This window comes from Geotrypetes seraphini, chromosome 2, assembly GCF_902459505.1.
Source record: "Geotrypetes seraphini chromosome 2, aGeoSer1.1, whole genome shotgun sequence".
Classification (NCBI taxonomy): Eukaryota; Metazoa; Chordata; class Amphibia; order Gymnophiona; family Dermophiidae; genus Geotrypetes; species Geotrypetes seraphini.
The window spans coordinates 300080242-300104763 of NC_047085.1; the positions used below are offsets into that span (position 1 = coordinate 300080242).

The 24522-nt window shown below is 40.4% G+C and overlaps 1 protein-coding gene across 1 annotated transcript in view; it reads right to left on the bottom strand.

Moving 5' to 3' along the window:
* The window catches only part of TMPRSS6 (transmembrane serine protease 6), a 105809-nt gene extending 102813 nt beyond the window's left edge, over positions 1-2996 (bottom strand). Inside the window, exon 1 of the mRNA XM_033932836.1 lies at positions 2864-2996. Within this exon, the coding sequence (XP_033788727.1) occupies positions 2864-2996 (133 nt within the window). The remainder of the gene's footprint in view (positions 1-2863) is intronic.
* Positions 2997-24522: the final 21526 nt, after the last annotated feature.

Here is a 24522-nt window from a genome sequence, read left to right on the forward strand (position 1 = left end):
AAAGGTTCTAGTTGCGATCCTCAATTCAGATCTCACCTGCATGGACCAAATAAACTCATTGGTCAGGAAATTTTTCTTCAGGATCAGGCAGTTGAGAGCAGTCAGATCACTGCTGAGCCAATCCAACTTCAAAACAATCGCTCAGGCAGTCCTCCTCCCCTACCTAGATTACTGCAACTTCTTATATATAGGCATTGCAGAATATGATTACAAAAGATTACAACTACTCCAAAACACGGCAGCAAGACTGATTTTCCAAAAGGGCAAATATGAAAGCATCTCTCCACTCCTGAAGGAATTGCACTGGCTCCCTATGAAGAGAAGAATACGGTATGGTACACAAAGCCATCTACGGGGAGAACTCCACAGGATTTATCACAGACATCACAGTTAAACACTTCTTCCTCAATGTTAGAACACTCCAAAGGCACAAACTAGCCTTCCCGCCCCCCTTTTTTCAGGCATACGTAGGAAGAAGCTGCACAATTAAATGTTCGCATATCAGGACCTAGGATATGGAATAGTCTTCCCCTCAACAACCATGCCAATATAATACCTTCAGAAAGAATCTTAAGACCCCCCTTTTCTCCTTGGACCTATAGTGAAATCCCAGGAGCCTATCCTCTGCTCTATACTTATGTCCTGTTCTTAAATCATGTTGTAACCCGTTGAATCCCCCAACTCTTCATTCAATGTACATGTCTTGTTCTTAAATCTTGTTGTAAACCGCAGTGAATCCTAGCGGAAAATTGCATTATAGAAGAAAAATGTATGGTATGTGCTAGGAGGCAAGAGGCTGATATGCATGAATGGAGAGCGGGACCTTGGGATGCTAGTGTTTGAGGATCTGAAGGTGATAAAACAGTGTGACAAGACAATGGCTGTAGACAGAAGGATGCTAGGCTGTATAGAGAGAGGTGTAACCAGCAGAAGGAGGTTTTGATGCCCTGGTACAGGTCATTGGTGAGGCTCCACTTGGAGTATTGTGTTCAGTTTTGGAGGCTATATTTGGCTAAGGATGTAAAAGACTTGAAGCGGTCCAGAGAAAAGCAACGAAAATCGTAAAGAGGCTTGCACCAAAAGATATACAAAAAGAGATTGGAAGACCTCAATATGTATACTCTAGAGGAGAGGAGGGACAGAGGAGACATTTAAATACTTGAAAGGTATTAATATAGAAACAAATCTTTTCCAGAGAAGGGAAAATAGTAAAACTAGAGGGCATGAATTGAGGTTGCGGGGTGGTAGACTTAGGAGTAATGTTAGGAATTTTTTTCACAGATGTCTGGAATGCCCTCCCACTGGAGGTAATGGAGATGAAAATGGTGACATAATTCAAAAAAGTGTGGGATAAACTCAGAGGATCTTTAATTAGAAAATGAACGGTACAGTACAAACAAAGGCTGTTACTGGGCAGTCTTGCATGGCCTATGGCCTGTATATGGCAATTCGGTTTAGGATGAGCTGGGGAGGGCATTGATGGAAGCTCCAATAATTTGGAATATGAACCCAGTGCTGGGCAGACTTTATGGTCTGTATCCCACAAATGGGGAGTGGGATAGAACACATCAACCTTGGGACAAACAATCTTTTATTTCTATAAATTCAAAATAAATACAGAAACACCTGAATAAAAACACATGTATAAAATGCAGTGAACAAAAGATTAAAAATAAAATAACCTAAGGATGATTTAAACTAGTTTGCTAAATATTTTGATAAAGATGAGTTTTCAATTGAGTTCTAAAGTGCTTGTAAGAGCAAGTACTACGCAACAGTGGCCTAAATTCCCTGTCATAGAAAGCAGCCTGAAATGCTAGTGTATGTTCCAAAGATTTCTTGCTCTTACAACCTTGAGCAGATGGAAAATTAAACAATGCATGTGATTCTCTCCTATGTTTATGGAATGCTATGAGAAATCTATCGATCATATAGGGCTCTAGCGGTTTTAGCATGCGCTTGCCTCGTGCACTAGCTGCTACCACCTCCTTTTAAGCAGGTGGTAATTTTTCTGCTAGCGCATGCTATAGTATGCGCTAATCTTGTACGTGCGCTAAAAACGCTAGCGCACCTTAGTAAAAGGAGCCCATAATTTGGAGCAATACCATACGCAACTTTGTAACAAAGACAACCCAGCTTAAACAAAACATGCGCCTCCACTGGAAGCCTATGCAACTCACGGTAGAAAGGAGTCACATGATTTTATTTCTTTAGACCATAAATTAATTTGACCCCCCCATATTTTGAATCAGTCTAAGCCTAGCTATCTCTTTTTTGGTACATATCAAATAGACACTGTTACAATAGTCGAGAAGACTTAGAAGTAACGACTGAACAAAAAGTTTAAAGGCCGGAAACTCAAAATATGATTTTATAGTATGCAGCTTCCACAGCATCTACTTGCTTTTTCATGGTCAAGTGTCGATCTATAACAACTCCAATATTTTAATCATTGGATTGATCTTATAGAGTGTTGAGTCTACTGTAATTGATGGTTCATGTAAAATTCTAGGTGGAGACGCAACAAAGAATTTGGTCTTATCATGATTTAATTTGAATTTAAATTCTTGCATCCATGATTCCATCAGTTTGAGTATAGACTCAATTATTTGGGTAATATGAGATATAGCTGTATTACAAGGAATGATGATTGTAATGTCATCGGCATAACTAAACAGTCTAGAGCCCAGTTTGTTCAAATGAAATCCCAGAGAAGATAGATACACATTAAATAATGTGGGGGAGAGTGGGGAACCCTGAGGGACCCTGCAAGGGTTTTTCCAAGCTACGGAAAGCTGATTGTTAGACTTAATCTGATAGAGTCTCAATCCAAGAAACCCTTTGAACCACGAGAGAACATTACCTTGCAACTCTAGGGCATCTAGGCAGGCTAGTAACTCGGTGTGATCCACCAAGTCAAAGGTGCTACTCAGATCAAACTGAAGAACCAATGTACTACTGCCATTGCTCAACAAACCATTTAGATGATCTAACATTATAGCTATCACCGTTTCTGTACTATAATAAGTTCTGAAGTCAGATTGAAAATCATGGAGCAAGGATTGTTGCTCGAGATATTTTGTCAACTGAATTTGGACCAAACCCTCCATAATCTTTACAAAAAAGGGGATCTATGCCACAGGTCTATAGTTGGCTGGTAGTGAAATAGATTCATTTATATTCTTAATTATTGGAGTAATAATTATATTATCCTCCTCGTGGAAATGTTCCTGCCTTCAAAGAATCAAATAGCCAATCCAATAATTTTAATTTAAAGCTGAAAGGTGCCACTGTTATAAGATCTGAAGGGCAGGGATCCATGATTTAGCGCATCTACAGAATAGTTTAGAAAAATCCTCCCAATCTGGGTCTTCAAATGAAGACCAATACAAATCTGCATGGACCTTGATTCCATTCATATTTAAATGAGACTCAAAATTTCCCAGACAAGATAAACAAGAAATTTGCTAAATCATGTGAAGTAGGTAAAAGTAATCCTAAGGATTGCGTATTTTGAGTCACATTAAACACTGTATTAACTAGTTGAAATAATTTCTTTACATCAATGCTTGTAGTACCAACTTTTGCTGAGTAGTAGGCTTTTCATTTCTCCCTTAATAGTTTCTTATAATTTCTAACTTCCTTCCTCTATTAGTCTTTAAAAATACTATTAGCGTTAGGAGATGGGAAGGGAGTGAAACAGATGTTACTGGTGAGGGAGGGAAGAGAAAGGATGAATGGTTGGACATGGATGCATAGAGCAGGAGGAAAGGAAGAAAGAGGAAGAATTGTTGGACATGGTGGTGGAGAGGAGAGAGGGAGAAATATTGGATGATGTAAATAGAGAAATGTGGGACAGGTGGAAAGGGATGCAAAAGGGAGGAATGTTGGACATGGTATGGAGGGAATGGAGGGAGAAATGCGGAATGCACCCACACATGCAGGGGAGGTTATTATTTGTTTGGTATTATTCCCTGATGGAAAATGAATGGGAGAAGGGTTTTTATTTTTTTTTTGTATTGATACTGATTGATTATAAGTGCTTATTATGATTATTAATATCTGTATGTATATTGTTTTGCACTTTTTGTTAGCTTTGAAAACAATAAAGATTAAAATAATAATAATATTCCTTAGCCAGGACATACAAATCCACCTATTTAAAATTGTAAGCTCTTCTGGAAAGGGTGTATTGTCTCTGAAAACTTATTATTGCTATACAAACGCTGTGTATGTCCAGCAGTGCCATAAAAAGGGTAAGTCTTATAGAATCATGCCTCCCCCTTTGGAATCTAGCATGGATGATAAATCTGGCCACTTCGGCCAATTCTATAACCGGCACCTAACCTGTAGGCGCCAAGGACTGCAAGTGTCTAGCATAAGCTAGGCGCCATTTATAGAATCACACCTAGCAACACCTATTGCAGTCTTATATGCTGGTAGACGTTGAAACCTTAGGTGCACTTCATGCCAGAGTTTTCTTGGCCTAAATGAAGTACACCTAGGCCAAAACACATCCAAGATCCACCCACAATATGCCCCTAACCATGTCTACTTTCTGGTAGGCGCCTAATCTAATTTCTACTGTGGCCTGGAGTGTTAAATGCTCCAATGCTCATAGGAATTATTGGAGCATTTAGCGCTCCGGGCCACAATAGAACCTCTACTGGGGCTTAGTAAAAGGGGGCGGGGGAGTAATTGAAATTTGTTTTTAATTGCAATTTTCAATTAACGGAATCAATTAAGGCTTATTAAATAATTAACTGTATCCATGACATCCTGTTTGTCTGTCTTGTCTGTTTAGATTGTAAGCTCTTTGAGCTGGTACTATCTTCTTTGTGACTCTGTACAGTGCTGTGTACACCTGGTAGTGCTATAGAAATACAGTAAAACCTTGGTTTGCAAGCATAATTTGTTCCAGAAGCATGCTTGTAATCCAAAGCACTCATATATCAAAGCGAATTTCCCCATAGGAAATAATGGAAACTCATACGATTCGTTCCACAACCCAAAAACTTTAATACAAAATACTATACGTACTTGTATTGCAAGACCTCACTCATTTAGAACAGTCACTACACTCCTGCAACGTCAGAGAGAGAAGAACCATCGGCTCAGTTGTGATGATGTGACGTGTGTATATTATATGTACTTGTATTGCAAGACATTGCTTGTATATCAAGTTAAAATTTAATCAAACGTTTTGCTTGTCTTGCAAAACATTTGCAAACCAAGTTACTTGCAATCCATGGTTTTACTGTAATTAAAAGTAGTAGTAGTAGTACTAAGGCACCTAGATTGGCTAAGTGCACTGATCTAGGCACCTAACTTTAGGTGTCTTTTATAGAACTAGGGCCTAAATGTCACTTCTGAGCAATGGCTGAGCTCTCTCCCCACATGGGGCCCCCACGGCATCCTCACTATCTCCACCTCTGGAAAATCCAGAGAATAAATAAATATTTTTCCAATAACAGTGAGGGGAAAAAAAACATATCTATAACGATGCACTGAGCATCAGTTCTTTAATTGCATCTGGATACCAAGATTCGTTTGATAGCATAAGGGGCATAAACTTAAATGGGTGTGCCTAAATATAAGCTGTATGCGTATGTTGGAAACATACCCATGCCCGTCCCATGTGTACACCCCTTGAAATTACATGCTATAGTACAGTGGTGGAAAACCTATGGCATGCATGCCAGAGGGGGCACTCAGAGCCCTTTCTTTGGACACGCACGCCATCGCCCCAACACAGAGTTCGCCAGAGTTCGTTACTAGAAAGCTAGAGGGTCATGGGGGGCAGGCTGCTCCCTCTATGCAATCTATACAATTTTCAGTCCTCTCTCCATTGCTGTAGCTCACTGATTCTCCTCAGCCATTTTTCATGTAAACCGCCTCGAAACAAAAGGCTTTCGCGGTATATAAATAAAGATTTATGCTATGTTATGTTAAAACAGGTCTAGCTCTCAAAAGTTTATGTTCCATCTAGGACCTCAGAAAAGGTTTGATTATTACTGCAAGATGTCCAAGACAACTCACAAGACTTCCAGAAAGACAGTTTTGAAAATCAGCATTTGGATGTCCTGGCGATTAGGCTGTCTAAGTGCCTATCTATACAATTTTCTGGATGTCAGTTTTTTGAAAATGCCCCTAATAGTAGCATTAGAAAAGGTACAGAAATGGTTTAATATATATTTCTAATCCAGAATCCTCCCTTCCTCTCATTTTTCAGACAATCAGCAAATTTTCTCCATTCTCAGGGTATAAGATTAATATGCAAAAAACAGAAACATTACCGCTTAATAATTATACATATTCAGAATTGGTCAAGCCATTTAATTTAGTGTGGAATTCTCACAAGTTAAAATATATGGGAATAGAATTGAATGGGTCTATTCAAGAATCTGTTACTATCAACAGTGAAAGGATTATTGTTTTGGTTAAAAAATATATACACTCATGGCATCCTCTTAATTTAACTTGGTGGGGGAGATTAGAAACAGTAAAAATGATGTTAGTGCCCAAAATCAATTATATTCTACAGATGATACCAAAACTTTTCCCTGTGGCTTTCTACAAGCAGTTAAATAGATTGCTTTCTTACTTTCTCTGGAAATAAAAAAAAAACCCTAGAATTGTTTAAAGAAACTGAAACTCAAAAAAGAATTAGGTGGAGTCTTATGTCCAGATTTCCTGATATATCACAAAACCTTCATAATACAGCAGGGATTACATTGGTTTTATGATCATCAAGAGTACACACCTGTGTGGTTTGCTCTAGAACAATGCATAACTTTCTTTTTTCCAACAAAGATGATGCCAGTGGTGTACCAAGGGGAGGGTGGGGGAGGTCCGCCCCAGGTGCACGCCTTAGGGGGGGTTGCACAGCCGGCCAAGTCCGGGTCATCCGGTGCAGGTCCGCGCAGGGTCGGCAAGATTGCATTGGGACCATCGGAAGCTTCTGGGCTGCAACGGCGATGAGTGGCATTGGCGGCCCCCCCGCGATGCAATTCATGATCGGCAACGCGCCCCCTCCCGTGATGACACTTAAGATCGGCAATGGACCTCCTTCTACCCCCGGCATCAACAGCACTTCAGATCGGCAACGCGGTACTCAGTCAAAAGCTTCCCTCTGACTGAACTGTCTGGGCGGAAACAGGAAGCCGAGTCAGAGAGAAGCTTTTGACTGAGCACCGCGTTGCCGATCTGAAGTTCTGTTGATGCTGGGGGTAGAAGGAGGCCCATTGCCGATCTTAAGTTACATCGCGGGGGGGGGGAGTGGGCGTTGCCAATCTTGCTGCCAAAATCGGAAAGGTGAGAGGAAGGGAGAGAGATGGGCCTGTGGTGGATGGAAAGATTGAGAGAAGGAGGCAGATGATGGAAGTGGGGAGAAGGGGGAGAGAGAAGAGGGCAGATGAGGGACATGGAGAGAAGGGGGAGAGAGAAGAGGGCAAATGAGGGAAGTGGAGAGAAGGGAGAGAGGGAAGAGGGCAGATGATGGAAGTGGGGAGAAGAAGGCAGATGATGGAAGTGGGGAGAAGGGGGAGAGGGAAGAGGGCAGATGATGGAAGTGGGGAGAAGAAGGCAGATGATGGAAGTGAGGAGAAGGGGCAGATGATAGAAGTGGGGAGAGAGAAGAGGGCAGATGATGGAAGTGGGGAGAAGGGAGAGCAAATGCTGAATGGAAGTGGAGAAAGAGAACACATACTGGAAGGAAGGAGGGATAAAGAAAAAGGACATATGCTCGATGGTGGAAAGATAGTTAGTGAGATAGTGGAGGGGTGAAGGAAAGGGGTGGCATGGTGTGCGTAGACACAGTGAAAAGAGGGAAACTGAGGACTGCATAGTAAGAAATAATTTAATTTAGACGGAGGCAGAAAATAAAGAAGGAAGACCAGAGAAGGAAAGGGAAGAGAGAGAGATGCACGAGAACAGGGAAGGAGACAGAGATATCAGATCTGAGCAGAGGAAATGATAAGAGAGAGATGCTAAAAATCACAGGGGGGAGGGAAAGAGAGATGAAAGGAGAAAGATGCCAGAACATGAGGGAACAGAGCGAAGATGATGGATGGCAGACCAAAGGGGGGGGTCTAGAGGAGAGATGGCAGGGGGAGACAGACAGTTTCTGGAAGGGGCAGACAGTGGATGGAACGGGCAGATGCTGGACTGAAGAGACAGGGCAGACGCTGGAAGGAAAAGAGTGAAAAGAAGATAAAAGCAGAAACCAGAGACAACAAAAGGTAGAAAAAAATCATTTCATTTCTATTTTGTCATTAGACTATATCAGATTTGAAATATATATCCTGCTAGAGACATAACTGGGGACTGCAAAGCCCAGGCAGTGCTTCTTTAGCTAGATAGAAGGGGTAGAGAAAGAGGGCACATAATGGAAGGAGGGGATAAATAAAAGGAGGGCACATGATAGGGGGAAAAGGATTGAGTTAGGGAAATACTGGAGGGGGTGAGGGAAAGAGGTGGCGAGCTGTAGGTAGACAGTAAAAAAGGAAATTGATGAGAAAGTAGTAAGAACGTAATCTAGATGGATGCAGAAAATAAATTGAAAAGGAAAATGAGGGAAGAAAGGGACTGCAGAAGAGAGGTGTGGGAGAGGGAAGAAGAGGAGAGAGATGCCAGACCAATGGGGGTGAAAGGAGATATGGAAGAGGGAGGCATACAGTTTCTGGAAGGGGCATAGAAGGAGAGAAGATGCCATATAGGGGCAGAGATGGCAGACAGTGGATGGAAGGAAGAGAGTAACAAGAAGATGAGGAAAGCAGAAACCAGAGAAGACAAAGGTAGAACAAAAATTTTCTATTTATTTATTGCTTTAGGAGACATGTGTCACTGTTTCTGTGGTGTTGCATTGTATGCAGAGTCCAGCTTCTTGCTGGTTCAATTTAACCTTTGTCTATGTATTTCTATTTCATCTCCCCCCTTTTACAAAACTGTTGAACGTTTTTTAGCGCCAGCCGTGGTGGTAGCAGCTCTGATGCTCAGAATTCTATGAGCGTCAGAGCTGTTACCACCATGGCTAAAATCCACACTACAGTTTTGTAAAAGGGGGAGGGGTTAGTTTGTGATGACATATTCCATACTAGGCGAAGGTGTTTTCTGTGTTCTGTGTGTTCGAAAGACATGGTTTTCTGTTAGGATTGACTGCAAGATTGATCTGTACTAGTCTGGCTTGTTTAGTTTTACAATGGGTGTATTTTTGTTGTACTTCTCACTGCAGTATGTAAGATGCTGCCTTTTCCTAGGTACTCATGTGTGACGTGTGGCTTGTTACTAAAAATCATGTTTTTCGTACAGATGGGGGGGGTCAAAAAATGAAGGGCCACGGGTGTCACATATGCTAGGTACGCCACTGGATGATGCTAATAGCTTCTAAATCTCAAATGACTAATGATATTCTTAATGCAATGGCACCTTGTTTGCTTGCGCTTGATAAAACTTTAAATTATCGTTTTATAACTCCTTACAAGTTACTCCATGGTTCAATCCTGAAGTTTTAATCAATAAGAAACCCTTTTTATGGAAGGAATGTATAGACAAAGAACTAGTTACATTTAAGGACATCTTGAGTCCTGAAAATTCTTTAATCTTATTTCAGGAGTTGGTAAAACATTTTTCTTTACCTTCTCATTCATACTATAAATTGATGCAATTATACCATTGTTTAAAAAATAATCAATATGTCTGGGATGTGTTTGGGATCACATTCCAGATATATATAACCTAGCTATGAACTTATTAACAAAGGGCCACGCTGCTTCTCAATTATATAAAATAATTACCCCTTCATTTTCAGCATGCATCTCAGCTCTTCAGCATATATGGGAGCAGGATTGTGGACATAAATTGGATGAGTCAAGTTGGTTCTTTTTCTGGACCAGAACTATGAGACCCCTAACTTCAGCAAGTTCCATACAAGCTATGTTCTTTCTATATCATAAACTAGTATGTACTCCCCATAAACTTTCATTGGCGGGCTTAGTGTCATCTGATGTATGTTGGAATTGTAAACAACTTCCGGGCTCTCTAATATATGATTCATGATATATGAATGTTCTATTGTTAATTCCTTTTGGAAAGAAGTTTGGATAATAATACAAAAGATATTTGGCATTTCGATTCAGATTTCTCTTTCAATTATTATATTCAAATCTCATTCTCCAGACATTAGTATTTCTGAAAAGAATATGAAGTTATTTGATATTATTATTACAATTACTCAAAAGCTAATTCTTTCCAATTAGAAAACTCTGCATCTTCTTAATAATTGGTGGAGCTCAATCTTTTTTAATCAGAGATGTAAAATGGTGATAGCAGAAAAATTGAGATCAATTAGAACATTTCACAAGTATTGTCCCATTTATCTTCTTTTTGTGATCCTTCTTAGTCTCAATCCTTTTGAGGAAATGGTATAGTGGTGTAATTAGTTTTTTTCCCCTTCCCCCTCTTTTTTTTAATGCACTGTGCTTCCAACTTTTGTATTTTGTAGTATTTAATGTAACAATTTGCTTTCTTATGCTCTTTATATACTTAGTTCAACTATGTTGTTAAGTGAGCATCTACTGTTTTTTCTAATTATATTCTCTAATAAAATATCTTGGATATAAAAAAGAAAAGGTACAGAGAAGGGCGACAAAAATTATAAAATGGATGGCACAACTTCCCTATGATGAAAGACTAAAGTGGTTAGGATTCTTCAGCTTGGAGGAGAGATGACTCAGGGGAGATATGATAAAGTTATATAAAATATTGAGTGGAGTGGAAGAGGTAGATGTGAATCATTTGTTTACTCTTTCCAAAAACATTAGGACTAGGGGGCTTCCAATGAAGCTACTAAATGGTAGATTTAAAACAAACTGAATAAAAATATTTCTTTATTCAATTCTTTATTCAATTTCTTTATTCAATTCAACTCTGGAATTCATAGCCAGAGAATGTGGTGAAAGCAGTTAGCTTAGCAGGGTTTAAAAAAGATTTGAATACTATCCTAAAATAAAAGTCCATAAGCCACTATTAAGATGGACTTGGGGAAATCCACTGCTGATTTATTCTTTGAAATCTTGCCAGGTACTTGTGACCTGGGCTGGCCACTGTTGGAAACAGGATATTGGGCTTGATGGACCTTCAGTCTGCCCCAGTATAGCAACTCTTATGTTATGTTCTTATGCATTGTTACACTGTTCAAGACAGCAGGTGAGACTAAATGAGAAATTTTTTTGTCCAGGGGAGGGGGTGGGGCAGGGAACCAGTGTGAAAATGGTAGTATCTTTGGGCTACACATGAAGAATTCTGCCATAAAAAAAAAAGAAGAGCTGCCAATTCTCCTACTGGAACACCTCTGAAGGGTCTTATGGGGTGCTGAAATTTGGAGTGCGCGAGTATCAATATCAGAGTGTTATATGAGGTGTATTATGTAAGCAAAATAGAAAATGTCACTGCCTGCAAAAGAATCCTCTCTATCCAAGGCCCCACATGGCAGCAAACAGCTTGAGAGAGAGCCAGGAGACATGCACCTCTTTTCTATCATCTGTGATCCTATAAGAACAAGATCTGTTCATCATGTCATTTCCCCATTCCTTCCAGAAACAGATATGTGGAGTAGCAAGCAAAAGAGCAGGCAGTGCAGAAGGTGCAATAAAACAGCTTATATAAAAGAAAAAGAAGGGGACATCATCACAAATTAGCAGAACAGTTAAAGGGAAAAAAACAGTGCACCCACCGACTCTCTTCTTTCTAATTCCTCTACATTGCTTCCGCTTTCCTGCTCCTCGGAGAAAGATGCCGAGGACTCAGATGCCATACTGCTTGCAGTTTCAAAATAAAATCCAAATTCTCTTTCTTTCTTTCTTTTTTTTTTCTCTTTTAGAAAATCAAATGGACTCTAATTGCAGAGCTGAAGTCAACCTTTGAAACCTGCCATGCGTTTACATGGTGTATGCAGGCCCATGTTTACTGAACTCCAAGGTCCTCCCAGATCAATAATTTTGTCCTCTGTTGGCTGCTGAATTCCTTCTCTTCGGTTAGAGCAGCGGCAGCAACACTGTCCATGCTTTTAGGATTTGGCCACCAATTCCTTCTACCTGTTATAAATAGGTTGGTTCTGAATGTGCTGCATTCGATAGGCAGGTGCTAAGAACCTCACCTGGGATCTCATTAGCCAGAGATCCCAGGTGGTTACAGGAATAAACAGTGCACAGAATAATCAGTTGAACAAAATACAGATTGCTGCATGATGGGATTTGTAGTGCTATGCTGAGAGGAAGCAGACTATCAGGTTATCAAGGAAAAGTCGCACAAGTTCATTGGCTGCAAGGTAAACCTAGTGTACTCCGCTTGTTAAGAAATATTTCTGAAGTGAGGGCAAGCTTGGCTAATAACCTTGCTTCCACATTTTGCCTTGGTTTGGTTTATTTATAATCCACCTTATACAAGGTGAAGTACATCAACACATTCATAAATAGACATAAATAATACTTCAATTGTTTTACAAAAATTAAAATGGCAACACCGCATTACATAATCAGACTGACATATCAACATTAACATCGTCAAACAACCCTGCCATCCCAAAAGGATCAATTCAATGAGCAAACATGTAGCAGTCATAACAAAGCCGAGGAAATCATACTGTGTATTTCATACAACAAAACAAATGTTTTAACAATTTCTTGAAAGCCTGCAAACTGCTTAATCTGATTGTAAAACCGCTTAGATAACCTTGATAGGCGGTATATAAAATCCTAATAAAAATAATAATAACTATAATAATAAGTTTATTTTTGTATACCGCAGTACCATAACAGTTCAGAGCGGTTAACAGAGTAAGAGACTGTACATATACAGTGATGTTACAAATAAATCAATCAGCATAGCTTAGCGAGTAGGGAGTGGTCAGGGAATTCGGAGATACAAGGCAGGGTTACAAGGCGGGAGGGGGGTTGGGGGGGAGGGGAGTCAGAGGAATTTGTCAAAGAGATAGGATTTGATTGATTTCCTGAAAGTTTGGTAGGAGGGTGAGCTAGAGATGAAAGTGGTAAGACATTTATTCCATTTGCCTCCTTGGAATGCCAGGGATCTATCGAGGAACCTCTTGTAGACACAGCCCTTTAGGGACAGGAAGGTAAACAGGTGGGTATTACGAGTGCGGGTGAGGCCTGAACGTTCAAAGTGATCTGATAGGTAGATTGGAGACAAGCCTGTTAAGGTTTTGAAGCAGAGGCAAGCAAATTTGAAGATGATCCTTGCCTCCATCGGCAGCCAGTGTAGTTTTTTGTAATAAGGGCTTACATGATCTGATTTTAAAAAAACAACAACAATATAAGAACATAAGAATTGCCGCTGCTGGGTCAGACCAGTGGTCCATCGTGCCCAGCAGTCTGCTCACGCGGCGGCCCTCTGGTCAAAGACCAGCGCCCTAACAGACAAGCCCTACCTGCGTACATTCTGGTTCAGCAGGAACTTGTCTAACTTTGTCTTGAATCCGTGGAGGGTGTTTTCCCCTATGACAGACTCCGGAGGAGCGTTCCAGTTTGCTACGGGCTCCTTTTACTAAGGTACTCTAGCATTTTTAGCGCATGCACAAGATTAGCGCGGGCTAGCTGAAAAATTATCACCTGCTTAAAAGGAGGCGGTAGCAGCTAGTGCGCATGTGGCATTTTAGTGCGCGCTATTTCACACGTTAAGGCCCTAACGCACCTTTGTAAAAGGAGCCCTTAATGAAAGAAGGATGTGCCCTTTGATTGTCCAATCTTACTCTTATCTCAAATTTAGGAAATTATTGAAAACCTACCTATTCGATAAGCAAGAATGTTTTTTTTAACAGTTAATAACGATGGTGTTTTTTAATTAGGTATTCATACTTTATTGAATTGTATTTCTTAATTGATGTATTTAAATTAGGAATATGTTTTTTGAATTGCATTTCTTCACTGAAATGTCTCAGTTTCTCTTGTGATCCGCCCAGAAGTACTGGCAAGGCGGTATACAAGAAAATAAATTATTATTATTATTATTCCACTCTGGATCACTACATGAAAACACCTTTTCTCTCACTGTCTGCAGACTTAACTCCTTTCTAGAAGGTATAGTCAAGTTCTGCTCTGTTGCTAAACGAAGCTTTTGCATCCCTAGCATACGGTGATATGCAATCCATCAAGTATTGTGGAGCACACCATTGCACACTTGAATAAACCAACAGCAATAATTTGTACTTAATTCTAAACTCAATTTATAACCAATACAGCTTACAATAATACTCTGATACGTGTTCATTTCTTTGAAACCGGAATAACACTTGCAAAATAGAGTTTTGCGCCATCTGCAGAGATTTTAGTATCGTCATTGGAACACCTAACAATACCACATTACAATAGTCGAGAACCAGAAGCACCAACAATTGGAGAATGATTTTAAAATCCCCCCCGACACATAATGATACAGTTTACTTACCAAGTGTATCTTATAGTACACTCTCCTAATCAAACTTAACACATGATGTCTAAATGTTAATTGAGGATCCAGAACCACTCCAAGATACCGGAATTCTGTGGACACCTGGACAACAGCATTTAGTATTCTCAGAGTTCTGGGCAGGTTCACTATCGGTGTTCTTGCCAGATACATCACCTTAGTTTTTTGTACATTTAACATCAACTTATTTATTTTAAAAATTTTCTCTACCGTTTAAAACTAAACGGTTTACATAATTTACATACTGTACATAGTTTTGTAAAAACATGATAAAACAGACACACAAACAATCATCAAAAATCAAATCTACAAACTAATACCATAGATTATATAATGAGAATCATGAATAATTCATCAACTGTGCAGAGAGGAAAATTAGTGGCTAAAAAATGCATCTACAAATAATTATGCCTTGAGTAATTTTCTAAACACTTGATACCTGATAGTATAATTCTCTATCAGCTTATTGCATCCCTTTATTCTATTAATATTATATGGGATCCTCAGCGCCACCACTCAGAGCTCAAATAGATTTCATAGCTCTAAGCTTTATGTGTCAGCTCCTCATTGGTTCCCTGTTGTTTATTTCATATTCTTAGTATATGCTTTTGTAATGTTTTATATTTTATTTTATATTTTATAAATACGTTTTCATAAGTAATAAGTTATTTAAGTACTTAACTTTGACTTGTGGTCTCTGGCTAGGGGAAACATAACACCGACATGTTTCGCTCCTTGAGCTTTATCAAGGCTTGCCCCTAGAAATAAAACAAAAGCTATCAGCTATTATTTAGTCGACTACAGACAAATAGTAACAGAACCTAAGGTGATACATTTCTTTTAAAGTGTCCTGCCTATTTGCTTACCTAAAGTTTTCGCCGCCACAACCTGTGACCACTCTATCCTACAGATATGGCGGCGGCGTTTCAACTGAGATTTTAAAGACACCGGGACCCGCCTAAAACGTGACTGCGTCATTACGTTATTAACGCGTCATCCAGGGTACCCGATGCTATGTTATTAGGAATTGTATACTTAAGAAGAAAAGCCAAAATTTTAGCTACCTCCTCACTTTGGAATTTAATACCTCATATAAATATTATAACAATGAAGCCCACTCTAATTCGGCATTTAGGCCATGCGGGATCACTGTGTTTAGGGTATGGATCCACCGTTGTTCTTTATAGTTCAATAATTCCTCGATATTGCCTCCCTCCCGTCCCCATGAAATTTTCAAAGAAATTCCTATGTTTGCCTTTAAGAGAGGAAAAACTATTGGGCAGACTCTAATCCAACAGAAACTAGGGAATTATAAAACAAATCTGATAGGACAACACACAAGTTGTGGACACTGTCAATGGTGTTCCACGACTATTACTGGCACTATATGGAAAGACCCTCAAACGGGGAAAGTAATCACAGCAAGTATTAACACGACTTGCCAGTCAACTCACGTCGTATACATTATAATATGTCCATGTAGTCTTATATATGTGGGCCGTACCTCTAGACCCATACATATAAGACTAAATGAACATAAATCACGTATTAAAACAAAGAACATACAAGCTCCAATGGTAGAACATTTTTTACAATATCAACACACCATGGAACAAATTCAATGGCGTGTCATTGAAAAGTTAGAATGGGGACGGGAGGGAGGCAATATCGAGGAATTATTGAACTATAAAGAACAACGGTGGATCCATACCCTAAACACAGTGATCCCGCATGGCCTAAATGCCGAATTAGAGTGGGCTTCATTGTTATAATATTTATATGAGGTATTAAATTCCAAAGTGAGGAGGTAGCTAAAATTTTGGCTTTTCTTCTTAAGTATACAATTCCTAATAACATAGCATCGGGTACCCTGGATGACGCGTTAATAACGTAATGACGCAGTCACGTTTTAGGCGGGTCCCGGTGTCTTTAAAATCTCAGTTGAAACGCCGCCGCCATATCTGTAGGATAGAGTGGTCACAGGTTGTGGCGGCGAAAACTTTAGGTAAGCAAATAGGCAGGACACTTTAAAAGAAATGTATCACCTTAGGTTCTGTTACTATTTGTCTGTAGTCGACTAAATAATAGCTGATAGCTTTTGTTTTATTTCTAGGGGCAAGCCTTGATAAAGCTCAAGGAGCGAAACATGTCGGTGTTATGTTTCCCCTAGCCAGAGACCACAAGTCAAAGTTAAGTACTTAAATAACTTATTACTTATGAAAACGTATTTATAAAATATAAAATAAAATATAAAACATTACAAAAGCATATACTAAGAATATGAAATAAACAACAGGGAACCAATGAGGAGCTGACACATAAAGCTTAGAGCTATGAAATCTATTTGAGCTCTGAGTGGTGGCGCTGAGGATCCCATATAATATTAATAGAATAAAGGGATGCAATAAGCTGATAGAGAATTATACTATCAGGTATCAAGTGTTTATGTATCACAGCTCCCTATAAGTGAGTAAATTGTGCAATTGAAGATTTATTGAGTAATTTTCTAAACATGCCCTTTTCACTACAGTTTCATATTATTCTCACACATCCAATGTTTATAACCTTAGCCAAGATAGTATCAACTTCTGCTGAGTCAAAACCATTGATTTTTCCAAAGGAAGAAAAAACAACAGGTCATCAACATATATCCTGTATGATACCCCCAGCTCTCGCAAAAATGTACATAATGGAACAAGATATATGTTGAACCATGCTGCCGACAGCGAAAATCCCTGAGGGACTCCTTTCTGTATTCTCCTCTACACAGAGCTTTGACCATTAATGTAAACTTCCTGTCCCCGGTCAGAAAGAAAAGACTTAAACCATGAGTAAACTACTCCTTCTATCCCACAGCAACTCAGTCGCTGCAGCAAGATTTTATGATCAAGGTATCAAAGGCAGCAGAAATGTCCAGGGATACCATAACATATTCATTCCCTTTATCAAATCCACACCTTATCTCATCCGCCAATGATACCAACAGAGTCTTTGCTCAGTGAAGCAGACTCCTGTCACTTCTGTCATGGCTTCTGCTTTTTTTAAAAAAATGGGACAGATGTTCTGCACACCATCTGTCCCATTAAAAAATCCCCCCCCCCCACCGCTAGCACTCCCGAGCCATCGTTCCTCCCACCAACCCCAAAAAGATGCCATGAAGGAACTCCCCCCTCCACCCCAAAGAAAAAGGCAGGAGGGATGCCCACTCCCTCCTGCCCCTGAAGATACCCGACCGCTCCCTGAAAAAAAATGCAGGAAGGATGCCCACTCCCTTCTGCCACCAGATGCCGCCCTTCCCCATCCCCGTCCCTGTACCTTTGACGTTGGGAGTAGGAGGTACTGAAAACAACAACTGTTCTGGCTCCTCTGTGACGACACTGAGTCTTAGGCCCCTCCCCAGTGCATCATGTGATGCTTGGAGAGGGGCCTAAGGCCCTGATTGGCTCAAATGCCTTGGGCACAGATATTTTATGTGTATTACACACACAAATTATCTATCCCATACAAAAAAATCCCCCACCGCCGCCTGCCCTTCCCAACAACCCCTGACAATCGCAACCCCCCCTAACAATTGCAGCAACCTACCCGAACCTAAAACAAATGGCAGGAGGGATGCCCACTCCTTCCTGCCATGAAGGACCTCCCCCCTCCACCCTGAAGAAAAAGACAGAAGGGATTCCCCGAAGGTGCCTGCCTGCACCCAAAAAAAAAACCAACCAGCAGGAGGGATGCCCACGTGGTCCTGTCCAGAAGGCACCTGCCCACTCCCCCCATAAAAACAGCCAATCAGGGACTTCCTTAGGCTGCTTCCTGGAAAGTTTTCAGGATATAAAATAAATTGGAGTAAATCAGAAATTCTTCCGCTTAATGTACATTGTCAAAAATGATTGTTTTATTCATTTCCCTTTCTTTGGAAGGAAGAGGGTATAAAATACTTATGAATTTGGATTTATAAAATGTTGGAAGAAACGATGAAAGTAAATGAAAAATCCTTATTGCAAAAGGTCACAGAAATGTGCGAGCAATGGAACCCATTACATCTGTCTTGGTAGGGGAGAGTTCAGATGGTTAAAATTATGATTTTACCTGTGGTTTGCTACCAAATGGGTATGTTACCAGTGTTTTTTCAGGGGTCCTGTTATAAAAAATTAAATAGTATTCTTACAAAATTAATTTGGCTGGGGAAAGCAGCAAGAATTGCCTTAGTATCTTTACAAAAGCCAATTGTGGAGGGTGGGATAAATTTCCCAAATTTTGATAGGTACCATCAAGCCTATATAAAGCAACAGGGTATGTACTGGATCCTCCCCGAGCTCATGGAAAATCTTCCAGACTGGTTATGGTTGGAATGGCAAATCCTGTCTTCATTGAGATTGTGTTACGTTTTGAGTATCAAGCTACCTAGGTTGTATAAGGACAATAAAATCTTATTGGACACTTGGGAGACATTAAAATTTATTAATAATTTAACATCTATTCCAATTCATAAATCCACGTCAGTCCCTTTGGCTGAACTCCAAGATTCAAATTGGCGGGTTTAAGGTCATCTGGAAGCACTGGATGAAGGTGGGTATACAGACTCTAGATGATGTAATTTTTGAAGGAAAGCTGCTTGATTTTTCACGACTGCAACAAATATTTGGTATTGCTAAATCTCAAAGTTATAGGTGGTTGCATTTGAATAAGGCCATTCAGAAGGGGTTCCCTGATTGGAAAAATCTTAAAACTCAGTATAGTTTGATGTTTCTGTGCTTCCAGGTGGATTTCCTGGGTCACCAGGCCACTCAGTGGTATAAATTAATAGCTAGATTTTTTAATAAGAAACCAAAAACTGGTCTTCGTGACATTTGGAGCATTGAGATAAAGCATCAGATTACTGTGTCTCAATGGCCATGAATCTGGACTTGGAGGATGAGATGTACGATGTCTGCATCTATGAGACAAACATGGGTTTTTTTGTTACATAGAGCATTTTGGACTCCGGTTAGATTATAGAAATTAGATAGTTCCAAGTCTAATAGATGCTGGCACTGCCATCTTGAACCTGGGACATTGGATCATTTATTATATTATTGTCCCTTGATACTTCAATTTTGGATCAGGTGAACAAAGTAATGGAAAATCCAGTGGCACTAACATACGACACTGTGCTATTTGGCACTTAGATGAGAGCTAAAAGCCAAATATCATCTCACAATAACAAACTTCTCTTTATTATGACAGGGGTTGCCATACAGCTTATTTTAAGGAATTGGAAAAAACTGGGATCGATTGAACTATACCTTTTGATGGGAGTCTCTGTGACACGTCTTTAAAATGGAACGTATTATGGCTATACAACAGGGACATTATAAAAAGTTTGTGAAGATTTGGGAGCCATTGACAAATTTTTGCAAAGAGTGATTGTTGATTTTGCTCTTTGATCATGCATGTCCAGGGTAGGTGGGTGGTATGGGGGGGTTGAAAAATATTTTTAATTCTTTAATTTGAGTGCAATTTTTGAATAGGAGTATGGGGGTGATTTATCTATTTGTCATAGATTACAATTTTGATTGAATTTAAGTGCTTTTATAGTGTAATATGATTGTATAATATGTTACACTTATTTATGGCTTAAAAATGAATAAAGAATTTTTTTAAAAAAAGAAATTCCCTTGGTGCCACTGCCGTTATAACATGAAAAGTCTTCATGAGAAAATGCAGTACTTTCAAGAATGTATTGATGTGTGTGAGAGTGTGTGAGATCCAGAATTGGTCTCCAATCCTCTGAGTCTTTCTTGTGCACGACGAAGTACATGGTGTATCTGCCCGAGCCCAAATCTTCGGGTGGCACAACCTCTAAGGCCTGAATATCTAACAGCCTCCAAACTATATTTCTAACCTTGCTTGTTTTCTCTGGGGAGTTCATAAGCCAATCCGTTAGGGGCTGGGTGAATTTGAGCTTGTAACTGCTCTGAATGATCTCCAGCACACAACAGTCTGATGAGATCTGCACCCAGGCTTCTGTATACTCTGAGAGCCGTCCCCCTATCTTCAGAGGAACTGCTCAGGACCTTGCATCATTGTGCTTTTGTGGAGGTTGGAGTGGAATGAGAACTGGAGGCTTGGATCTACTTGGGAACCGAAAATCTCTGTCAGGCTCCCTGGAAGGATCTGTGAGAGGAGGTTCCACCTGAGTTCTGTCGAAGGTGCCTGGAACCACAAAAATTAGACCTCCTGGGGGCTCTAGAGGCCCATGGTCTGCTGTCAGGTAGAGATTTCAGACGATCTGCTATGCTGGTGATGAGATCGTCCAGACCGTTTCTGACCATTTGTCCCTTGAAAGGAAGTCTGCCGAGGGTAGCCTTGGAGGAGGAATCTCCAGCCAATTGCCTGGTCTAGAGCATTCTGCGGGCTGAGATTGAATAAGCTGAAACTTTGCTCATGATTCTGATGATGTCATAGGCTACATAGTTCACTCCTGCTCTTAGAAGTTGGAGCAAAGGTTTTATATTGGCTAGCTGAAGCCTTCAACTTTGTATGACAGGCATGTGTCACAAAGAAAACTGCTGCAGCCAATGGTGTAGCGAGGGAGGTTAACATCCGGGATGGTGTCACTTTGCATTGCTGCACCGTGCGCTCCCACTCTTCCCCGCCGCTTGAGCGCCCCCATTCTTTCAGCCGCTTGAGGACCCCCTGCATATCTCAAGAAATGTTCCCCTGTGCGAGCAGCATCTTCCCTCTGCTGCTTGCGCCAGCCATGGCTCCCTTCTGATGTCATGTCCTTGTCCCACGACATCAGAAGGGAGCAGAGGCCAGCGCAAGCAGCAAGTGGAAGATGCTGCTCGCACATTAAAGGAAGTATGTGGGGAAACAAGGAGGAGGAGAGGCGCCAGTGCTGACACCGCCTGTGAAGATGGCGCCTGGGGTGGTTTGCCCTCCTTTACTATACCACTTGCTGAAGCTGCCTTGATTCCCAAGGCTAGCGCTTTGAATTGTCTTTTAAGAATCACATCCACTCTGTGATCCTACATATCCTTTAATATCACACCTCCCTCACTTGGCAGGGACGTGCGTTTGGTTATCCTAAAACAAGCAGGCAGCATATTCTCACATGTGGGTAATTAATAATAAACAAAATAAAAGATAAAAACAACAAAAAATAAATAATAGAAGTTATAAAACAAAGTAAAATACTAAATAAAGTAAATAAGGGCTTTTTTGCCTATGACTAAAATATGAGCTGGGTGAAGTTGTCACCTTTTATGACTCATTTGGGTTAATGGCTCAAAACTCTGAGGCTCCTTTCCCCTACAGAAAATTAGATTGGGTAGGCGAGATAACAGATTACTATAGTGGCTCAATTTTCTGGAGACATATGATAACTCTATGAGCCTCGACTCTCCCCCCCCCCCCCCCATGGACCTGTAGATACAAAAGGGGGAGGCAAAATGCAGCCAGCACCGTGTGTAATCTTACTGAGCCCCCCTATGGATTCTTGTCAGCCTGCGCTCAAGATCCTTCAACCCTGAGCTCCAAAACAATTTCTGCAAGCTGGTCAAAAGGTACCACAGAGGGATTGGCCTGTCAGCTGCAGACCTCAGTCTGCTTCTCCTCCACACAGGCAAAGCTGAAGCCACAAGGAGGGGAGCTGTGAAAGCTGTTGAAAATTCATGAAAAGAACAGAAACCCCCCCAAAAAATATAAAAAAAGACTCCTTATGGCTCATGTACAGAAGGAAAAACTGAAAGGGACAGCAGAGCCCTCTAGTGGAGGAGGAGGGATCCAAAAGCTGGAGTAGATTCCTTCTGCACAGCTCGCGAGTATTGGGATATTACCCGTCCGTCCAGAATGATATACCTATTGCACTGGAAAGGGCATTAATAGGGTTATCAGATTTTACTAGACCGGCCCAGTTCCACCCATCCTCACCCCGTTATGCCCTAGTTCAAACCCCAATCCCACCCTAGCCCCACCCCCGCTGCCTGCTCTCGTCGGGCAGGAGGGCATTCGCATATGTGCGGATGTCCTCCTACCCGACCCGATTTCGAGGAAGCTTTTCAAAACCCAGACAAAGTGCTGTGTTTTGAAAAGCCATCCAGACCCCCGGACACGTCCTCGAAAAGGAGGACTTGTCCAGAGAAATACGGATATCTTGTAACCCTAGGCATTAGACTCCTAAGTCCAAAGCCATGAAATAGGAATCCTAAAAATAGAGGATAACTTTTATGCTTCAAATTTAGCTGCATTTTCAGCTGAGAACTTAGGTGCCCAATTTTGAAAATAGGGACTAAATTTAGGGAACCACCTTAGACTTCTCAATTTAGGGGCTGAGCTTTTTAAAATATTAGGTCCTATGTTTCTCTAAAAACAGGAAACAAGATGATCACATATTAGCACTGAGCAATGTGCATTGTCATCACTAGATGGCAGTAAACATATAGAACAGAATAAGTAGCTCCTTAAAGAAACAGACAACATGACAGCATGCATTTCATTCTACTATAACAACCAGAAACACTCATGCCTTGTAGTGATATACTAAAGAACTGCACAGTCGTGATTCTTACTGTGAACAGACCAGGTCTGACATCTAATCAAACTGTGCACATCAGTTTGGTTTTCAGACCGGAGCATTTTGGTCAATGTGTTCACCTTCTTGTATATGTAATAAGGATCAACAGATTAAGAGTGGCTAGGGCTGCAGCCTCAGCCCCTTAAGGCTGCAGGTTCAAGCCCAGTGCTGTTCCTCATGACCATGTACAAGTCACCTAATCCTCCACTGCCTCAGATACCTTAGTCAGATGGTGAGCCCACCAGGACAGATAGTGGGGAAATACTTGAATACCTGAATATAAGCCATTCTAAGTGGCGTATAAATACTTTTATATTTGTGATAAGCTTTTTGGAAAATTGTCCTATCTTCATCAGGTCAGTGAAGAAAAAAACATATTTACACTGACTTTAAATAGTACAGCTTCATCTACTGTTGTCTGCATATGTTAGCACAGCTCAGTGAAACAGCTTAAAGGTACAAGGTGCTGATGAGACAATAATGCTTTACAGTTTAATGGCCCTATATCTGATAATAGGTGAGGAAGTCAGTGGCTCCATTGAGTCTTTCTATGTTATTTTCAAAGTGATCATTCTAGTTCAAATATGTTTTGTTTTCCCATCCTGGTGTGCTCCAGATGTTTCCTTTAAGTGGTATTTTTTTTTTTAATTCTTTATTGATTTTCTGAACTTCAAAAGTGCTAATACACAAATATATATCATATAATAAGTTAATAAAAGTACATTCAACTTACAAATATGCATAACCAACCATTTTCTTCCCCCCCCCCCCCCCATCCAATGATTATTCAATAAAACACAGGACCATAGACTATCCCAATAACCTTACCTTAAAAATATCCTTCCACCCTCCTCCTAACTCTGGTGGACATACTCCCACCCTTTCCTGGATGTGTACGAAAATAAACAAAAACTGACTCATAATCAAAGACCTACTATAGTGAAGTAATATATGATGTCAACGGCCCCCCAAATCAGCTTAAATAAATTACTGTGCCCCATACTATCGGCATTCATTTTTTCATATCTACAGGTGGAGCACAAATTTGTCCACCAGAAAGGAACATTTAGGCGGTCATAGTTCTTCCAATTTCAGGTTACCATCTGCATGGCTATCCCGATCATGACAAGAAAAAGATGGCATTTATAACGATCCATAGAGGGTTTAACATGTAATAATGTTCCACATCCTTAAGTAGTATTTTTATTGTAAGGTCATTACGGGGCCGATCTTCCTTTGAGAAATGTAATGCACTTATTATTCAGTTTTTCTCTAATAGCATGCCTATGGCGATCGATATGTTCACTTAATTTGTGGTTTGATTCACCAAGGTAGCTTTCATTGCATGGGTTTTTTTTTTTTTTTTGCATTGGATTAACAGAAAAGCATGAATGTATGTTGAATGTGTCCCCTGTGTATATTCCTTGTGAGTAGCTGTAAGGCCTGCACGGTAACTGCTGGTCTAACTTCCACTGTGCTATCTTGCA